Below are 19,547 nucleotides of genomic sequence, written 5' to 3'. Positions count from 1 at the left end.
TTTTAATAATAATCTTTTTGTTCCCATAACTGGTTCCAGATGCTTCAGTTTGCATTTGTACAAGGTCATTCAGAGTTACTTGTTTAGTTAATTCTGCACAATCCATAACTAATATTGCTTTGGTCTCATTTGTGGTGGCTGCTTTGGCAGCCTCATCTGCAGCATTGTTTCCTATAATTATTAAGGAGTTATCTCTTTAATGTGCGGGGCATTTTATTATTGCTAATTTGTTTGTAAACATCATAGCTTATAATTGCAGCAATATTCGATCATGATGTTGTATGGGTGAGTCGTCTGTTTTCCCGAAGCCATGTGGCACCAAAAAGGTGACACACCCCATGTGCATACGCTGAGTCAGTATACATGTTTTGATTTCACATGCTCACTATGTACAACTACGTATCCTGCAGTGACGTCATTCCCTGACCTGTAACAAGACACATCTACAAAAAGTGTTAGATCAGCCTCAAACAGTGGTGTGGATTGTTGGTCTGGTCTAAGTTTGGTAAACTTCTCAACCTCCACCAAGCACTCATGTTCAGTACTTGAATATAAGACAGTAAATAATTAACTTTATGCAAGGTATATGAATATATAGCAACAGGTTTCCACAACAACACACATTGATTCTGGGGGAAAAAAAAAATTCTTCTGACCACATCTTGTGTATCTGACCACCCCTTTAGAACCCATCCATCCTATGATAACAACAGCTGGCCTGTATTACTTGCCCACATCCTGTGTAGTAACAACATACACTACCCTACTAAGTGAAACCAAGCTGCTCAAACTAAGACAGACCAGTTAGTTATAATATAAACCACTCGATTATGGAACACTTCTGCAATTCCCCTGAGAACTCAAACGAACAAACACAAACCTGGTTTTATAGACTCAGGTCTGGGCTTTTAAACTGATGATTCATGCTCTCTTACGTAAAGACTGAAATTTAGTCTTAAGGAACCAGTTATACCCACTGTATATTGGATAACTTATGAACGGTAAGGAAAGGTAATTTAAACATTAAGTAGTACGAGAGTAGTAAGAGTTTAAGGAGTAAAAACAAAAAACAAAAAAACAAGTGGACAGTGGTACAGTCCCTCACTGATTACAGTTGAATAAACTGTTTTTATATTTGGGCGGATTAAAGGCTAAGGAAAATAGAATACCTCAGAGCCTAAGGTTTACATGATCTAGGTTTCCTTTGGTAGTCCAAATTAGATGCATGACGACTGTGAGCTTACTTCCATGCGTCCAAGTGATGTTTTAGTTCTGTAGTTCTGTAGTGATGTTCAAGTAGTGTTCAGCTGACACTAGGGAGGTGAAGAAATTCTTCTTCAGCAGAGCAAAGGCCTTTCTTTTCTTTTAAAGAGCCATGGACATATCTCTGAAGATCATAATGTTGAAGTTACCGTACAGGAACAATCTTTTTTCAGAGCAAGATCAGTCTTAATCAGGTCACCAGCTTCCAGGGGGAGCCATTCTAGAAAGAATGAAGGTTCTCCTCCTATCTCTGTTCTCCTAAGCATCCAGCTTTTCCTTTAGTCAGCTAATTTCTTCCTCCATCTTTTTCTTAAAATCACAGAGGGCTTGGTGTGAAAGTTAAGGCTCTCTGTGTGGCCGACCTGTTAAACTTCAGTCTCTTTAAAACGCTGCCCAGAGCACAATTATCAATGAGAAGTTTTTCCACCAAGTCATATAAGGTGTTAAGCTTTTGGGTGGTAAGGTTTGGATCTTGTCAAACACTTTTTCCATTTCTTCATGAAACCATACTGGCAGGGTGTTAAAGTCAGTATCAGGTGAACCAGTATTAGCCATCGTTCTTCGTTGCTGCTTCAGCTTTTTTCAGAGGCATTTCCATTTAAAGATACATTTACAAATAAACAGCAGGTGTCGTCTCTGTCCTCAAGCTGTTCAGAGTAAGGATAAAAGTAAGGGTATTGTTTAGGAGCTGGTTTCACTGCTTTCGACTCCTACATCTTTGAACCCATTCCCTGCATTACAAATAGTCCACCATCAAAATCCTGTAACACTTTGAAGTACTGTATTTTTTGAGCCAGTCAAACATTGTTTTAGCAATCCTCAGCAGTCTGCCTCTGTATTTCTCTCAACTTTTTAGTTGACCTGTTTTGATATGTTGTTATAATTAACATAGTCAGCTGCTAACACTCTTTGGATAGATAGATAGATAGATAGATAGATAGATAGATAGATAGATAGATAGATAGATAGATAGATAATGACATACTCAGCTTTCTGAATAGCCAAATTTGAATATGGGAGGGGAAGAAGGAAAGAGATAAATCAGGTGACAATGAGCTTTGATTTGAAAGCAGTCACAGCTCTGCAGCTTCTTCTCTCTCTGAATATGGAGGCCCTGGAAGAAGATGAACTCTGCTTTCCCCAGCTCAACACCTCCTGCAAGAAGACGATGCGTTCTTACTCTGAGACGATACTCACTTGCAGTCTGCTGTCCTGCATCATTCTGCTCACTGTGGTTCTGAACCTGCTGGTCATCATCTCTATCTCCCACTTCAGGCAGAGATAAAAATTTCTCTGCATGGCCCACAAAATGTTTATTTTTTTTGTTCCAGCTGTGCAACATAATGTCATATTTAGGTTACTAATGAAAATATTTTTGATTATCCTTTTTTTTTTTTTTTTTTTACATTTGTTTCATGTTATATGCTACTGCAAATTCACTTACCTGCATGCATCTAATCTGTCATATGCATGTAGCCATGTTATAGAGCAATTCATACTAATAGTATTATAAGTGCCAGGAACACATTTTTTTCCTACATGTAACTGTGAAATGTCTTCAGTGTTGATATTCTCTCATTTCAGGCAGCTCCACACCACCACCAACCTCCTCCTCCTCTCTCTGGCTGTCGCAGACTTCCTTGTGGGTCTCCTGCAGATGCCAGTTCTACTTCTTGACATCCAAGGCTGTGTGATCCTGGGTGACCTTATGTGTGCTGTGCATTACTTTTTAGGATTCCTAGTTGTTAGTGTTTCAGTAGGAAACATGGTGCTCATATCAGTTGACCGCTACATTGCTATTTGTGACCCCATGTTTTACTCCACCAAAGTTACACTGAAAAGAGTTCAATACTGTGTTTATCTGTGTTGGATATGTTCTGCTGTGCACAGCAGTTGGATTCTGAGGGATTTCTTAAAACAGCCAGGCAGGTATAACTCCTGTTACGGAGAGTGTGTAGTTGCTGTTAGTTATGTTGAAGGAGCTGTTGATCTTGTTGTGACATTTTTAGGCCCCATTTTAGTCATCACAGTCTTGTACTTGAGAGTATTTGTGGTGGCTGTGTCTCAGGCTCGTGCCATGCGCTCTCACGTTGCAGCTGTCACACTTCAGCGTTCAGAGACTGTAAAAGCTAAGAAATCTGAGATCAAAGCAGCAAGGACTCTTGGTGTCGTAGTAATTGTGTTTCTTCTGTGCAACTGTCCATATTATTGTTTTGCTGTTGCAGCTGAGAGTAACATGGTCGGGGCGTCATCTGCAGGAATCGAGCTTTGGCTGGTGTATTTCAATTCCTGTCTAAATCCTGTGATCTATGTTTTTTTCTACCCCTGGTTCAGAAAATCTATTAACCACATTGTTACACTTCAGATACTGCAGCCCGGCTCCCGCGAGGCCAGTTTAATGTAGAAAGAGAGGGAAATTATACTCATGTTGTCTTCAATACATCTTCAATACACTGAATTTATACATGCAAACATCAGGATAATTCAAGCTAATTGACAAAATTACTGTACTTTGAATAATACAAATAAATAATACATACAAAATGGCATGTAAGTTTCAATCAGACAACCTGATGCCTTTGTTCTCGTTTGTTTTAGAGTGGGATTGAGACTGCACAACCAGTAAGGCCATTACTGAGAATCTCAGATTAAGATTAAGAACACATGAGATCAAAAGGTCACTAATATAAGATAGAGAAAGATCATGAATGGTCTTTTTTGTTGTTAATATTTTGAAATCAATTCTTAAAGTCACTGGGATCCAGTAAAGGAAAGCTAATGCAGAAGTAATATGATGATTTTTCTTCAACCCAGCTATAAACTGTGCATATGTGTATGTGTGCAGGTGTATAAGTGGTGAGCCCAGGGCATAATGCACTGCAGTGATCCAGAAGGGAATTTACTACTTTTATGCTACTTTTATTGCTCAGTTTGGGAAAAGAATGGTTACATTATTACAATACTTAAGAAAGCCAGCATAAGCAAGCTGATTAAGACCAGGTACTTTTGCAAATAAAGACGGTTGTGGATTGCTGCATGATGTGTGAATTTATTGATGAAAATTAACATAAATTGGCTATCACCAAGTTTACATGTACGGAATAATTAAAACTTGTGACAATTAAGAAAAACTCTTAATTCTTAAAATCTCATACAGCCAGCAGAAAAGGGTGTCAACACCATCACATGCTGGTGCACAAACAAAAAAACACACAGTAAAACCAAAAAGAGGCTCAGACAGTGCACACTACCGCCACCACATGCATGGAGAGGGAAGACCATACCCTATCAACAGTACACAATGTTAGTGTCCAACTTCAAAAAGAAGGAAAAAAAAGACATTACTAAAAACAAGTAAAAATAACTTAAACAGCCATCATTATCATCATCATCATCAATAAATATGAAAAAAATTCAAGGGAAAATTTTCGGATAAGAACAACATAAAAAAAAGTCTAAACATTTGTTGAAGATAATGCAAAGCAATACAGGCAAAGCAGCACTGACCAAGTCCTACAATGTAAAAAGAGGTAAAATCACTACATGAATGCAGTAGGAGGTCTAAAGGGATTTAGATCATGTACCTCATTGAACTGGGTAAGGCTTAAAGGCTATAGTTAAGGACTACTGGGCCAAAAGAAAATAATTTTTAACGAGGCCTACCAAAATTTCCAAAATGAGACAGGATTACATTTAAGTGTGTGCTTTTAAAGAACAGCTAAATAATGCGTAACCCAGGTTATTTTCTATAGTTTACAGATGATCATTAAATGCATTGCATCTTAAATGTATCACCTTCAAGATATTTATTTAAATAAAGACATAATTTAATCTAATCTGAGTTGATCTAATCGAGTCTAATCTAATCTAATCATAGTTACATAGTTTACAGAAGTTGCATGAATCCATCACCTATGAGAGAGGCGTTTTCTTGCCTTTAAATAAAAACAACCCTATGGCTAGTGCAGAGCACACAGCTCAAACAGGTGCACGACAAGCACTCAGTTAGGTCTGGAGAAAAGTTAAAATAATTTCTGTAAAATTTCCAAGAGCTTTCAGTGAAACTAACTGAAGCTGGCAGTAGTCCCAGAGGCTATGCCGAGTAGCCATGACAGAGGGGTTATCAGTACATTGGGTAGTTACTTTCAGCTAATGTGGCTTGTTTTAGCTACCCAAGTTAATTGGTTAGTATTGAAATTTTGTTCTAAAGTTCAGTTGCATGGTATTTTATTTCAGGAATGTCAGAGCTAGACTAGTCAGGATATTTTGTGTGATATGAAGTGAATACTGTAGTTCGTGGCAATGAGCTGTTTAATCACCCATTTCTGTTGCCTTAATTGCGGCTTTGAAGCTAAACTAAGAGCTTCATTCATAGTTGCTGCTGGAGCATACAAATTTTGCTTTATGCTTTTGGTTGTATTACAATTTATTTTAATTGTACTTTTAAGTTGTGGATTTGGTCAAGAGGAAGTTTTTTTGTTTTAACCCAAGAAGTTGGAAATTCCGCCAGTGGGATGTAATCACTCCTCTTTATTTAATGACCATTTCTAACAGGACATATGTGAAGTAAAATGTGAACTTGAAAACAGCCAGGGCCAGAGGCATACTGTTTTCAGGTTGTCCGTCCATCTGTACGCGTGCATGTCCATTCCATTCTCGTGGACACGATATCTCAGTAACAGCTTGACAGAACTTCAGCATAAACATTCATTTAAACTCAAGGATAAATTGATTAGACTTTGGTTTTGGTCAAAGGTCAAGATTGTGGTGACCTCACAAACCACGTTTTTAGCTTTGTGAACGCGATATCTCAGTACTGGCTTGAAGGAGCTTAATCAAATTTGGCACAAATGTCCACTGGGACTCAAGGATGAACTGATTAGTTTTTGGTGGTCAAATGTCAAAGGTCAAGGTCACGCTGACCTCACAAAACATGGTTTTGGACTTTTGAACATAATATCTCCATAATGTGTTAAGGAAAATTCTTCAAAATTGTTACAAATGTTCACTTAGAGTCAAGATTGAACTGATTAGAGTTTGGTAGTCAAAGGTCAAAGGTCAAGGTCAGTGTGACCTCACAAAACACTTTTTAGCCATTACTCAAAATTTCACACAACAATTATTACAAAATCTACATGCATGCATAAGTGTCCAATGAGCATGTGTCAGAAATGTCCTCCGCAACATACCTGAAACACTGTCAAAACTCTGACTTTTATCCATTTTTATTCTACATTGTTTAGCTCTTTGATGATTTAAACTGTGTATTTTCACTGGATGAAGATTTTTAAGTTACTGGACGACTGGGTTTCCGTGACTCTTGGACCTTGTTCTTGAAAAAGGCCTTAACGCAGACAACTTTGTTTTTGACTTCATGCCTGCAAATATGTTTTCAGATGTTTTTACTGCTGCTTCTTCAAATGCTTTCGATCTGCATTTTCACACAGAGGAGTTGGTCTTCCATTTTAATCACGCCAGCCATTCTGTCCTGAACTTTATTGGCCCTTTCAAAAACCAAAAAATCAATACAACACCTCAGCCCTGGTTAAACAATTCCATCCAGGCATTAAAGAGGGACGGTAGGAGAAAATAAAATAGATTTTGATAGATATTTTTTATTTTCATGAAATCTTCAAAGTTGCACTGAAAAACTATCAAAAGTCAGTTATAGAAGCAAGAACATCCTTCTTCTCCAATTTAATTTTAGCAAATCACTCTCATCCCACAATTTTATTCAAATTTATAAAATCTGTCACCGACCTCTCCCCTAGCCATTTAGTTGATGCTTCTCAAGAGATGTGTGAAAAGGTTTTAGATGTTTTTATAAACAGAGTCAGTAATATAAGGGAACAAATTACCCCACCTGACCATGTAGAAACCAGTAGGGACATAGATGGTTGTTTTAGGCATTTTGATCCTGTTTTTTTTTTTAATCCAAAATTATTTCGGAAATGAATCAATTATGTGCAGCCATCTCTCTGTTCTTAACAGTTTTAGGCCAATTTCTAAACTTCCATTTTTATCAAAACTTTCAGAAAAAGTTGTTTCAATGACTTCCTTTTAGCAGCTGACATTTGTATTTTAATTCGAGGATACTGCACTTAGTTGGTTTTCTTCCTACCTTTTAGATAGAACCTACTCCGTCACCATAGGTAATTATGCATCCTCCACAACTCACATTACCTGTGGTGTACCGCGAGGTTCAATTTTAGGTCCTATTTTATTCTCCATCTACATGCCTCCATTCAGCGAAGTTATCCTACACTACAACGTCTCTTGCCATTGCTACGTAGATGACACACTAAGACCTGACAACCCAGAAAGCCTTTCCGCTGTTTTAGACTGTCTCAGTAACGTTAAATGTTGAATGGTACAAGATTTTCTTACAACCTAACAACTCAAAATCAGAAATAATACTCAAACCTATCATCTCACAACCTGATCTGGAAAAAGTAATTCACAATCATTCTCTCAAACCTTGGAACGTAGCACCAATCACAGTACAGTAAATTCACACTATATACAGTATATATGTGTGTGTGTGTGCGTGTGTGTGTGCGTGTGTGTGTGTGTGTGTGTGACTGGACTTGCTCCTTCATTCATACAACTGATACTATCTAGGCCAGTGAATGAGTCAGTTGCAAAATATATATGGACACAATGGAAGTTTGTACAATGAGAAATGCAAATGTGTTTGGGGAAATGAACTGTTCCAAGAACTGCATAAAAAATTGTGAGACTGATGTTTCTGATGTGTGAATTGCATCATAGCAATTGAGAAAAAGAAATGGGTTGTTAGAGTGACATTTATTTGCCTAATAAGCTAATCAGTGGTAATAGATCATATTTCATCTAAGTCACATTGAAAAGTGTCTGTCTGTGGATGTCTGTGAGTACTGTAGATGTGCAATTGTGTCCTTCCAACCATTGAGGTGCACAGTGGATTTGCAGCTTGGTGCATTTCAGTTCCAGTTTGTTGTGTGGGAGCAGGAAAACAACACTGAATACAGGAATAGCCTGAAAGAACTAGATAGATGGATAGAGAGATGGATGGATGATGAGTGCCAGGAGAGGGCACTGGGGAGGGGAGCAAGGAAAGAGATAAATTAGCTCTAAGACAAAGAGCTTTAGTTAGAAACCTGTCAGAGCTCAGCAGCTTCTTCTCTCTCTCTGAATATGGAGGCCGTGGAAGAAGCTGAACACTGCTTTCCTCAGCTCAACACCTCCTGCAGGAAAACGATGCGTCCTCACTCTGAGGCCATACTCACTTACAGTCTACTGTCCTGCATCACTCTGCTCACTGTGGTTCTGAACCTGCTGGTCATCATCTCTATCTCCCACTTCAGGCAGAGTTAAAAATTCACTGAATGGCCTACTAGATGTTTTTTTTTTGTTGTTGTATTTTTTAGTTCCAGATAGGGAACATATTGTCACAATTAGGTTACTAAATGAAAATATTATCTGCTGGTCTTGAATATAAATAGTTCATAGAACTAATCAGTAGTACTGTGTTGTATTTAGCCATGTTAAAGAGCTATTCATACAGCTGGTATAATAACTGCTAATAACACTAATTTCAACAACTTCTACATATAACTGTTTTCAGTGTTGATATTATCCCATTTCAGGCAGCTCCACACCACCACCAACCTCCTCCTCCTCTCTCTGGCTGTTGCAGACTTTGTTGTGGGTCTCCTGCAGATGCCAGTTCTACTTCTCCAGAACGAAGGCTGCTGGATATTGGGTGACCTTATGTGTGCTGTGCATTACTTTTTAGGATTCCTCATTGTCAGTGTTTCAGTAGGAAACATGGTGCTCATATCAGTTGACCGCTACATTGCTATTTGTGACCCCATGTTTTACTCCACTAAAGTGACTCTGAAAAGAGTTCAATACTGTGTTTATCTGTGTTGGATATTTTCTACTGTGCACAGCACTTGGATACTGAGGGATTTCTTAAAACACCCGGACAGATATAATTCCTGTTATGGAGAGTGTGTAGTTGTTGTCAATTTTGTTGAAGGAGCTGTTGATCTTGTTGTGACCTTTTTAGGCCCCATTTTAGTCATCACAGTCTTGTACTTGAGAGTATTTGTGGTGGCTGTGTCTCAGGCTCGTGCCATGCGCTCTCACATTGCAGCTGTAACACATCAGCGTTCAGAAACTGTGAAAGCTAAGAAATCTGAGATCAAAGCAGCAAGGACTCTTGGTGTTGTAGTAGCTGTGTTTCTTCTCTGCTCCTGTCCATATTATTGTTTTGCTGTTGCAGCTGAGAGCAACTTGGTAGGAGCGACATCTGCACCCATTGAGATTTGGCTGGTGTATTTCAATTCCTGTCTAAATCCTGTGATCTATGTTTTTTTCTACCCCTGGTTCAGAAAATCTATTAAAAGCATTGTTACACTTCAGATACTGCAGCCTGGTTCCCGTGAGGCTAATTTAATGTAGAAGGAGACTGGGATGAATTGACTGAAATCAATTCTTTTTCTATGAAATAACTAAATATACTAAATTCAAATGTTGAATAGTTGATTGTATAAAATACTTAATTGATTGGATACAAACTTTAATATAAATTTGCCTCTAACTTGTGAATTAGATTTTAATGTAAGACTAATATCCAAAAGGGATGCCTGCAAAACCTGGTTCTGATTGAGGACCTGGTTTAAGGGTACAGTAAGGAAATTTGCTGTATATCATTTCAAAAACATAAAAAATATTTTCACCACTGTTATGTGCTTTTCATAAAAGGATATTTCATCTTGTTCTGAGTACTGGCACACTTTTTATTTAAATTAATGCACAGTTATTTATAGTGCTAATGCTTCTGCTGATTGAGTAACTGTGGTTTTGTTTTCAGTAAATGTAAATTTTGTTCTTAATGCTTTTTGGATTATTTTGAATAATCAAATGGAATAAACAAGATAACAGCACTGATAAGGTACTGCACTGATAAGTACTGATAAGTATCAATGAGAGTTCATAATACGTTCCAGAGATATAATATTAATTTTCCCTCATTAATGAGAAATATTTCATTTGGGAGGTCTGTGGCATTACATTGGCACCAGTTATGTCAGTTGTACCAAAACACATTTGTGTATTGCTTTTTGTTTTTGAATCAATTTTGGTCACACCACTGCACAATTACAGAAGCTGTCAAAAGCAGTTTATAGTTGACAAAAATTATTGTCTTCGTAACATTATGTTTTCTATACATCCCCTAAGCTATCTCCTGGGTTTTAAGATCAATGAAACTCAGCATAATTTAACTTCCAGTTGTTGATATCGCATGTGTCCCCCCAATAATGGTGTTCAGCCTATCTTCCACACTGCGCCTGGTCACACTCATGTGTGGTCATGCCCCAGACAACTGTGTGCATAAGCACATTCATAAGTATGAAGCATGCCGCACAGTATTGTAGTCAACAATTCAGCATCAACAATTTAATGATCTTAGTTAAGTGTTTGCTTATAAATGTGTTCATGGCAATGAGAATAATCATAGAAGCACTAAGCAGACTACAATAGAAAGGAATAAAACTTAATTGTCCCCCAAAGTGGAAAACTGTGTTTCATTCATCAAAACATAAAAGCAACTCAAGAACATAAAACTACTAAAATATAGATGAAATGTAGAAACAAGATAGTACACCAAAGTATAGAATACATTAAAACTACAGATAGAATATAACAAACCATAAAATATTGCTGAACAAAATATTTTTAGATTAACATGCTATTTGTACATGTAATAAAAGACTTAAAATATGTTTTCTTACCAAAGGAACCCTAGAGAACATGAGTGGAAGATAAAATGGCTGTGATTAATGAGTCATTTTTTGTACCAATACCATGGACTGTCTTTACAGGAGCACAAAATAAATATTGAGGGTCTGTTAGGTGGCGCAAGATTGTATGTATTCATTAAACTAATGAACTAGTGTTGGCTTTATTGTGAACTGGCCACATGCACTGTATACCACAGCATATTGCTTTTCAACTCCTATAAATTCCTCATCTGCTTGTCAGTTCAAACAGGAGGTCTCAAATGGGCCTAAAAGTGTTCATGCAAAATAAAGTTTAGATTGATAGCTGTTCCCATGTATACTTTGTTCATCTCTATGAAACAGTGGGTTTCATCTGACAAAAACACTTTAAAGCTAATTAATCACTCAGATAATTTAAATTGACATCTTTGAAAATCGAGCAGGCAACTTTGACAGCATAAAGAATAAACAGTTGGCTTGTTTTCATGAAGCTTAGTTTATTAGCTTAATAAATGGATGAGTTATAATAATGTTGACATACATGGGTGTTTTTTGTTTTATTAAAGAAAAAGAGAAGAAAAAAAACAATTCTTTTAGCGAATTAAAAGGTGTGAAATTCAGTGCCGCTCAGGCATTAACAATATTTCCACTTTTATTTTTTTTAAAAATAGCGTACCTGCTCTTTATTTCCGAGGTAAAAAATCCTGACAAAGGCTCTGTACTAATACAAAACCTAATAAACAGCAAACTCTTTACTCAGTTAATGTTGCCAAGTCCTTTTTTCGCATTTTATCCTCAGTTGACTGGCAAAGTAACAACACCAAAGCTGACCCTTATTTCAAGTGCTCTACTCTCTACAGTATGTTGGCATCACAGGAGTAAGGCTGCAGTATCTGACATGTAACAATGAGTTTAATAGATCTCCTAAACCAGGGATAGAAAAAAGCATAGATCAATGGGTTTAGACAGGAGTTACAATAAAGTAGACAGACCCCAAATATTGAAAATGCTGCACTGGATGATGTGTCCTGGCCTCCAAGAGAGGGATAAAAATAAAGACAGAAACATATGAGAAACACAACCACAACAACACCAAGAGTCCTGGCTGCTTTTCTCTCAGACTTATTAGCAGTTGCACTGACTGAACCTTGGAGTGTGACAGCTGCAATATGAGACCTCAGTGCTCTAGCCTGTGACACAGCCACAACAAATACTTTCATATACAGAATCATGATGACTGTGATGGGGCCAATAAAGGTCAACATGACATCAATGGCTCCTGTTATGTAGTTAATAACAATTACACACTCTCCATAGCAGGAATTATATGTATCTGGCTGTTTCAGGAAGACATTCAGTATTGCACTGTTATACAATACAGAACTGGCCCAACACAGACAAACACTGATTTTAACTCTTTTTTGAGTGACTTTAGTGGGGTAACACAAAGGGTCACAAATGGCCACGTATCGGTCAACTGATATGAGCACCATGTTTCCTACTGAGGCAGATGTAAGGGTAAAAGAGGTATAGTAAAATAGTCTACATATGAAGCTTCCCAAAAACCAACAGCCCCCTAAAAGGAGGATTAGAACCGGCATCAGCAGGAGGCCAACAAGGAAGTCTGCAACAGCCAGCGAGAGGAGGAGGAGGTTGGTGGAGGTGTGGAGCTGCCTGGAGATATATAATATATATCACTGAGCATATAATTCTCTGTAGCAGTTGTGGAAGTCCTAAAAATATATTATCTGCAACAGTATGAACAGTTAAATACAGAACGTACAGATACAACAGTACAGAACATGCACCAACATTTTTGAATAGCTAGGATGTGCTCATCAAAGGCCTGGACATGACAACAGATGCAGAACATGTAGGAGCTTTGTAAACTACTGTATGTGTTTGTAGTAGAGGCTGGATTACAACATTCATATGATTAATATATTCACTAATATTAACAAAGAGAGTTAGTAATTGCAGTTGTAAGAGTAGTATGTTTAATGTTCAATGCAATACATGTAAATTGTTTAGAATATTTTCAACTCAAAAAGTTATATTTTCATATAAAGCTGTAATGTAACATATCATATATGTTATACTATACTCCACTATACTATAAAGTCATGCCTGAAGTGGGAGATAGAGATGATAATCAGCAGGTTGAGAGCCACAGTGAGCAAAGAGATGCAGGACAGCAGGATGGAAAGGAACATGGTCTCTGCACGATGTTGTAACGGTTTCCTGCATGAGGTGTTCAGAAGCTGTGGAAAGCAGAGTTCAGCACCTTCCTTGGTCTCCATAATTAGACAAAGAAGAGCAGAGGAGAAGCTGTGAAGCTCTGGCAGCTTTCTGCCCAATGTTCTGTCATAAAGCTGATTTATCTGGCTCCTCCCTCTTTTACCATAACCAAAACAATCATCTACATTTACCATGACATTAAAGCAAGAACTCGTGGACTCTCAACTATACTGAATTTTCATAGTTTTAACAAAAAAAAAAGCAACAAAAACATGAAATGCAGATTTTTCTTCTGTTACATTATTAGTTAATTATTATTAATTAGTAATTATTATTAGCCCCTCAAATTACTACAATTACTGCAGATTAAAGGAGAGAGCTCACCAATGCCTGATGCTGTGGCACATAGAAATGTGTTCCACATTCAAGCCTCAGTCATTTTAGGTTCTTTATTTGTCAGTTTTTTAAAGAATTTTCAACTGAAAAATATTGACACACACTACAAAAACACAGTCTCTGTTCTTGAGTAAGGAGGAACTCTACTACCATCTTAGATTTTACATGGTTCCAATGGAGTACACCTCTGTGAGACATAATCATCTGTGCCTAGCATTAGCAGTGGAAAGCAATCACGTGATTCACCTCCAAAAGCCTGCTCTGAGGTCAATGGCGCAGTATTTTATTTTAGACTTGGACACAGTGTATGATTCACTTTTGTAGGGTGTAGTGAGTTTGTTTGCTTTGGCTTTTGAAGCACAGTGTCACCAGGGATGTGTGTGCTTGACTTGGCATGATGGTATGTGTCTGAGCTGAACTTCACTCATTCTTGTCTTAGCAGTTGACTTACTAATCTTGTCTCACTCTTTAATGTTGCAGTCAATATCCCTTTCATTAGTTGTGTGGGATGTTAAGATCTAAGTCTCTGCTACACAGATGGCTTTTTCCATGCACTCATGAAGCATTCTACTACTGCAATTGCTTGTGGCAAGAGAGGTGTTTTCTTCTGATGATGAAAACCTAGATGGTCTGCAAACTTGGAGAGCTGTTTACTATTAAATGGAGGGTCATTGTCTATTTTTAGAGCTCCAGGAATTCTGAACATAGACAACACTTAATCAAGGACTGAGATGACTGCGTTGGCCAGGGGGCTTCTGGTAGCTCAGACATTTTCAATTGTTCTGACTGTGTCGTGTGTGTGTTGGCCTGGGATGGTTCAGATGTGTTTGAATGTTTCATCTTTTAACTGTGCTACAGTCATTGCTTTAGGTGTAGCATGTTCTGCCACAAAATTAATACACTCCTCTCCTACTTTCATTGTTCTTTCGGGCTCACCACAAAAACAATGTGCTGAAACTGGATGCTAACAGTGTCCACTGCTTCTTGTCTGGTTTGTAAGTGTTTGGTCTGATAGGAGTGTGTTTGGTTATTAATTCAAGCAAATTATTAAGTTTATTTAATAATACAGGGCACCATTCGCAGACCAATAACTGACTCTTGGTGGAGTTCATTGATGGACAAAGCAACTTATTTTCTACTCATGGTGGTACAACCACAGCAGTCCCTAGGGGGACAACACAAATACTGTAGTCTAGCATGATGAACTAACTAAATAAGCAGCAACCTTAAATACTCCTCAGAGTATCACCCCCAACAAAAAGGGACTCAGTGGTCTGTTAAATCAAAGCAGCAAAACAGTAATGAAGCCCAACAAAGAAGCACCAAGCTAACTAAAACACACAATACAAAACTGTCTCTGCCCAGATGCAAACGTCTTACTTGGATCACCTCAGAGAGTGATTAGATGTGTTTAAGTCTGTCAGTGAAGCACAGCTGATGCAGCCCGGGGGGCGGAGTACTCCCTCCCTGTGAGGGTTTGTGGCGGCTGGTTTCTCGATAGGTAGCAAGGAAACACAGCAGATTAGCATGGTGTAAAACTTATCCACATCTCCATAAAGAAATCCTTTCTTCCTTCTGCAGGTAAATGAGAGCCCCAGGATGCAGGGGTCTCTTTCTCTCGGATCCGATAACTGTTTTCAGCTGAACGTGGGGAGAGGTCTCAGCTCGTCCAGTGAGGGGAGAGTCTTCAAACCCAGCTGACAAAGTAAATCTGCACAGGAACCAGTCATCTCTTTCAGTAAACCGGCTCATGGAGAAACAAAGTGGGGTATGTATCTCCGACACGGTTACAACGGAAAGGCGATAATGAATCTGCACAGAAGGCATTAATAGATAAGGTAACGTCATGGCTGTGTTGCTGGGATTCCCTGCATCTCTGCCAATGAGAAACTTGAGTTTGGGATTCTCCTGGATTCCACATTCAGGTGTGAACTGCAGAGCAGGCTGGAAGTTGGAGTCTGTGTAAGCCGCTTTTAGCGCTCTTTCCTTCGTTCAGGGGTTAAGGGACAAAATGCAGCCCCAAGGTCAGGCTTCAGTGCTTATAAGTAGGCCCGCCTTTGTCTGTCCACATGTTGAGGCCCAACATGTGTAACACCCTACCCTCCTTTGTTCTTTTGTTATAGAATGGCACGCAGGATGACTGGGCTGGCATCCACAATGAGCTCTGTCTCCTTGCCAGGATCAAAATATGACATGACTACATCACTGGAAAGGCTGTCTCTGATTGTCTGTAGTGCTATGTAGTGCAAGCAGATCAAGATTTGGCCTGCTGCTCTCACTCAGGGGGCAAATTAATATCTACAAGGTCAGCTTGTCTCATGCCAGTCGACTGGAGAGACTGGTGAACGCACAAATGAGGAAATGGCTTGGGCTACCGAGATGTCTCAGCAGCATAGGGTTTTACAGGAACAGAGCCTTATCACTGCCTATATCTAGCCTTCTGGAGGAATTCAAGTGTGCCAAAGCAGGATTGGAGATGACACTCACAGAATTTCGGGACCTAGTGGTAAGAAGTGTTGGTCCAATCTCGGCCATAGGAAACCAGTGGACACTAGCTGCTGCAGTACAGGACGCAAAATGTGCCCTCCAGCACCGGGATATAGTGGGCCATGTCCAACAAGGCAGAGGGGGATTTAGCCTTGGAGAAACTAAACCTACTTGGCAAAAGGCTATTAAAACTGAATGCCAGCTCCTGGTGGTGGAGGAGGTGTGCTGCCAAGAAAAAGCTGCCAGGTGTGCTAAAGACATATCCCAAGCCAAGCAAGGTTGCTGGATAAGGTGGGGGATGCTGTTGAGAGGAGGAAAATCACATGAACTGAGCTGTGAACCATGGAGTCTAACATGTTGAGTTTCATCATCAGAGCCACATATAATGTCCTGCCCTCTCCTACCAACCTAAATCTCTGGCAGGGAGAGGACCCAGCCTGCCCTTTGTGTGCAGTTCCAGAAACACTCAAGCACATCCTCTGCTGAGAGAAAGTGCAGCCATCATTAATGTAACACATCGTTTGATAGTGTTACAGATTTTGTAAGCCACAGGTCAAAGCCTCACCTGTGCATTCTCAGTGGAATTTAAAACTTGCTTAGGATAGCAGTTATTGTCGGGTATCGCTCTTCTTTTGAAAAAGAAACAAAAGCAAAATGAGCAGAAAAAATTCCCCTACACCAGGAGCTAGAGGCTCCCAGGAGGTAGAAAACCAGCATCTGCAGAACACGATCGCTGGCCTCATAAATGTATCCACTGTCGATTTAAGTAACCTGAGCCGCTACACTGTTAGCATGTGCGATGAGGACATCCACGAGCTGGTTACTTATATAAATAATCCAACTGGAGAGAAACGACCATTTCACAGGTGCTCGGTCAGTTGGCATTGCTTTATCATCGTAAAGCCCAGCTGCAGCTAAGCAGCTTATGGCGTTGCAGACCAGCTTTCAAGCTAAGCAACAGGCCAACTGCCGCCTACAGGAAAGCCTTAGATTCATGAGAGAAGAGATCTCTCAAGTTAAAAAAGTAAAGCATAGCCTCCAGCAGGGTCGTTGAGACCTGCGCTTGCAGCTCCAAGCCATGGAAAACAGAAGGGACAGGGAGCGCGTAGAAACTCAGAGCCAGAAGGTATTAGACCCTGACCCATTTGAATCCAGTTCAGACCCAGATGCAGACTGTTAATCTTCAGTCCTTGGCATCCCCAGAGGAAAAGCTGCGGGCTGAACTTCAGGCTTCCCAAGCATGGGAAACAGCCTCATTCAAGGAACGTTATGATGTCTGGCATGCTGCTCAGACAGCCCAAGCCACACCTACTCACCCAAAGATGGTAAGTAGAAATGCGACAGACCTTCGTACCAGAGCTGACTTGATCATTCCTGATCAACGTTCACCCCCAATGGCCCGCCACAGGGACATAGATGCCTCATACCCGAGGAGTGCACCTCAGGCTGTCAGCCAATGTTCCATTTTCCCTCCTGAAGGGTGGAGAACTTTTTCAATGAAGATTGGACATCACTTCCAGTCCTTGAACAATGATAAGGATTTTGGGCCCTCATCAGCTGGCGAGCTATACGCATGGCGTAACCCACGCCCTCAACTTAACTGGACCCTTTCTCCACCACGAGGAGGGGGGCCACATCCTTCTGACTGGGATTGGAGGAACCAGCAGTCCTCAGATGACTCAGGTGAGGCAGGTCTCTACCAAGAACAGTACCTGTGCATATGCCAACTCGAATCCCTAGCAAGGGACATTGAGTGCTTTGACCCCAGCAACCGGGAGTCAACCATAGAGGATCATTTGAGGGAGGTAGAGCGCTGCCTCCTTGATCTTCCTCATGCATCAGCGCGTGAAAAACTCAGCTTGATCTGGAAGACCTGGGAGTTTCAGACTGATTGGCTACCAGCACCTCAAACATGCAATGTGAATGCCATAACCTGCCGACAAGCAATTGGACAACGGGAAAACCCTCAGACCGGTGGACAGACCTTGCACCTAGGCCAAAACCCTGGAGATGCAGACTTGGTCACCGGACAGGAACAGAACCCTGCCATTCAAACCATTCAACAGGTAGTAGCCAACCTGCCTTCACAAGGCACCTCACCTGTCATACCTGATGAGACCAAGGAGGTGCAATCTCTCCATCAGACCTCGCCACACTTGAGGTCTGAAAAGGGCTTGCTGGTTCACAGCCATAACGGGCAAGGACCAATCAGGTGGGTTGTCCCAACCAACCATAGGGGGGTGATGCTAGCCCACGCCCACGACTCACCTGTTGATGGTCACCATGGCTCCAAAGCCATCCTCCAAACACCTCAGCAGGCTGCATGCTGGCCATCGATGACCAGCAACACTAAACCGTATGTCCAAGGGTGCCTTACCAGCTGTCAATTTCAGCCGACCCAACCCTTAAACCAAGCTTCACCTCAGGGAAGGGGGGTCGCCTTTCAATGGTCCAACCTCCAAGTTAACTGGACCGGACCACTCCCCAAATCTTCGCAAGGTAGCAGATACCTCCTTAAAGTCACCTGCACGTTCACAAGGTGCATGGAATGCCTCCCAGCAACAAATGCCACAGTCACAACCGCACTGTTCAAACACGAGAGCCAGTGTTCGTCTTACATGGAGAACCCCAGTAGACTGGTTGCTCTCAGACTCGTACTTAGTGGGTGGGTCATCACGGCAAGTGTAGCTCATGTAATGTAAAAAGTATATCCTGAAGCTGCAGGCTGAATTAGACTCCCTGCTCTGTGTCACACCGCACTCCAACACAAAACCAACTCACTGATCCAAACCACTCCTTTTCCCTTTCTCTCTCTCTCTCTCCTGTCCACAATATTTGTTTTTGTTTGGAATTATGATTTTAATGTGTTGGGTAAAACCATGTACTAGAATCAGCTAGCCTGTTATTTCTTTTTAGATGTCTCTGCCCAGATCTTGCCTCGGCTCTGCCCAGACATGATAGCCTCTCTGAACTCCGAACATGAACTGTTTAATCCACATTTGTCCACCAGACAGGACCAGAAGGACACAATAAGGATTACCACCTCCACTCACATGGACTATTCGACCCTAGAGTTGCTCTAAAGACTGTGGCCATCACCCCATTCTTCAGACCAAAGGGGGGATGTGGGGATCTCAAAAGCCATGGGTTCTGAGAAGAACTATGGAGAGGCCTACATGTCCCTCAAAAGCCTGAGTGTCAAGCCATGCATCCTGAAAGGAACAAAGGAGAGGCCTACATGCCTCTCCAGAAGCCTGAGTCTCAAACCATGCCTCATGGAAAGAACGGAGAGGACTACATTTCCCTCCAGGCTACGGAGCCAAAACCACCCCCCACAATTCACACCTGTGTGTGAATTAGAGTTTTGAAAGAAAACTCAGCACTGGCATTGGT

General features: G+C 40.4%; 3 protein-coding genes across 3 annotated transcripts; 2 read left to right on the top strand and 1 right to left on the bottom strand.

Annotated features, from left to right (window-relative positions):
* Window positions 1-2,314: 2,314 nt before the first annotated feature.
* Window positions 2,315-8,407, top strand: LOC139623965 (trace amine-associated receptor 13c-like). The gene is made up of 2 exons (XM_071482661.1): window positions 2,315-2,538; window positions 2,848-8,407. The coding sequence occupies exons 1-2, from the start codon at window positions 2,315-2,317 to the stop codon at window positions 3,665-3,667; spliced, it is 1,044 nt and encodes a 347-aa protein (XP_071338762.1). The 3' UTR covers window positions 3,668-8,407.
* A 4-nt stretch (window positions 8,408-8,411) lies between these two features.
* Window positions 8,412-11,384, top strand: LOC139623974 (trace amine-associated receptor 13c-like). Its single transcript, XM_071482674.1, has 2 exons — window positions 8,412-8,609; window positions 8,892-11,384. Exons 1-2 carry the CDS (start codon window positions 8,440-8,442, stop codon window positions 9,709-9,711), a joined length of 990 nt encoding a protein of 329 aa, XP_071338775.1. The 5' UTR covers window positions 8,412-8,439; the 3' UTR covers window positions 9,712-11,384.
* A 94-nt stretch (window positions 11,385-11,478) lies between these two features.
* Window positions 11,479-13,465, bottom strand: LOC139623959 (trace amine-associated receptor 13c-like). Its single transcript, XM_071482652.1, has 2 exons — window positions 13,161-13,465; window positions 11,479-12,707 (listed from the first exon to the last, which is right to left on the bottom strand). Exons 1-2 carry the CDS (start codon window positions 13,463-13,465, stop codon window positions 11,888-11,890), a joined length of 1,125 nt encoding a protein of 374 aa, XP_071338753.1. The 3' UTR covers window positions 11,479-11,887.
* Window positions 13,466-19,547: the final 6,082 nt, after the last annotated feature.

The sequence above is a fragment of the Trachinotus anak genome, unplaced genomic scaffold (genome assembly GCF_046630095.1).
Source record: "Trachinotus anak isolate AG129_WGS33_773 ecotype Australia unplaced genomic scaffold, CSIRO_AGI_Tana_v1 ptg000001l, whole genome shotgun sequence".
NCBI classification, from domain to species: Eukaryota; Metazoa; Chordata; class Actinopteri; order Carangiformes; family Carangidae; genus Trachinotus; species Trachinotus anak.
This window is presented reverse-complemented; position numbering and strand designations above follow the sequence as displayed.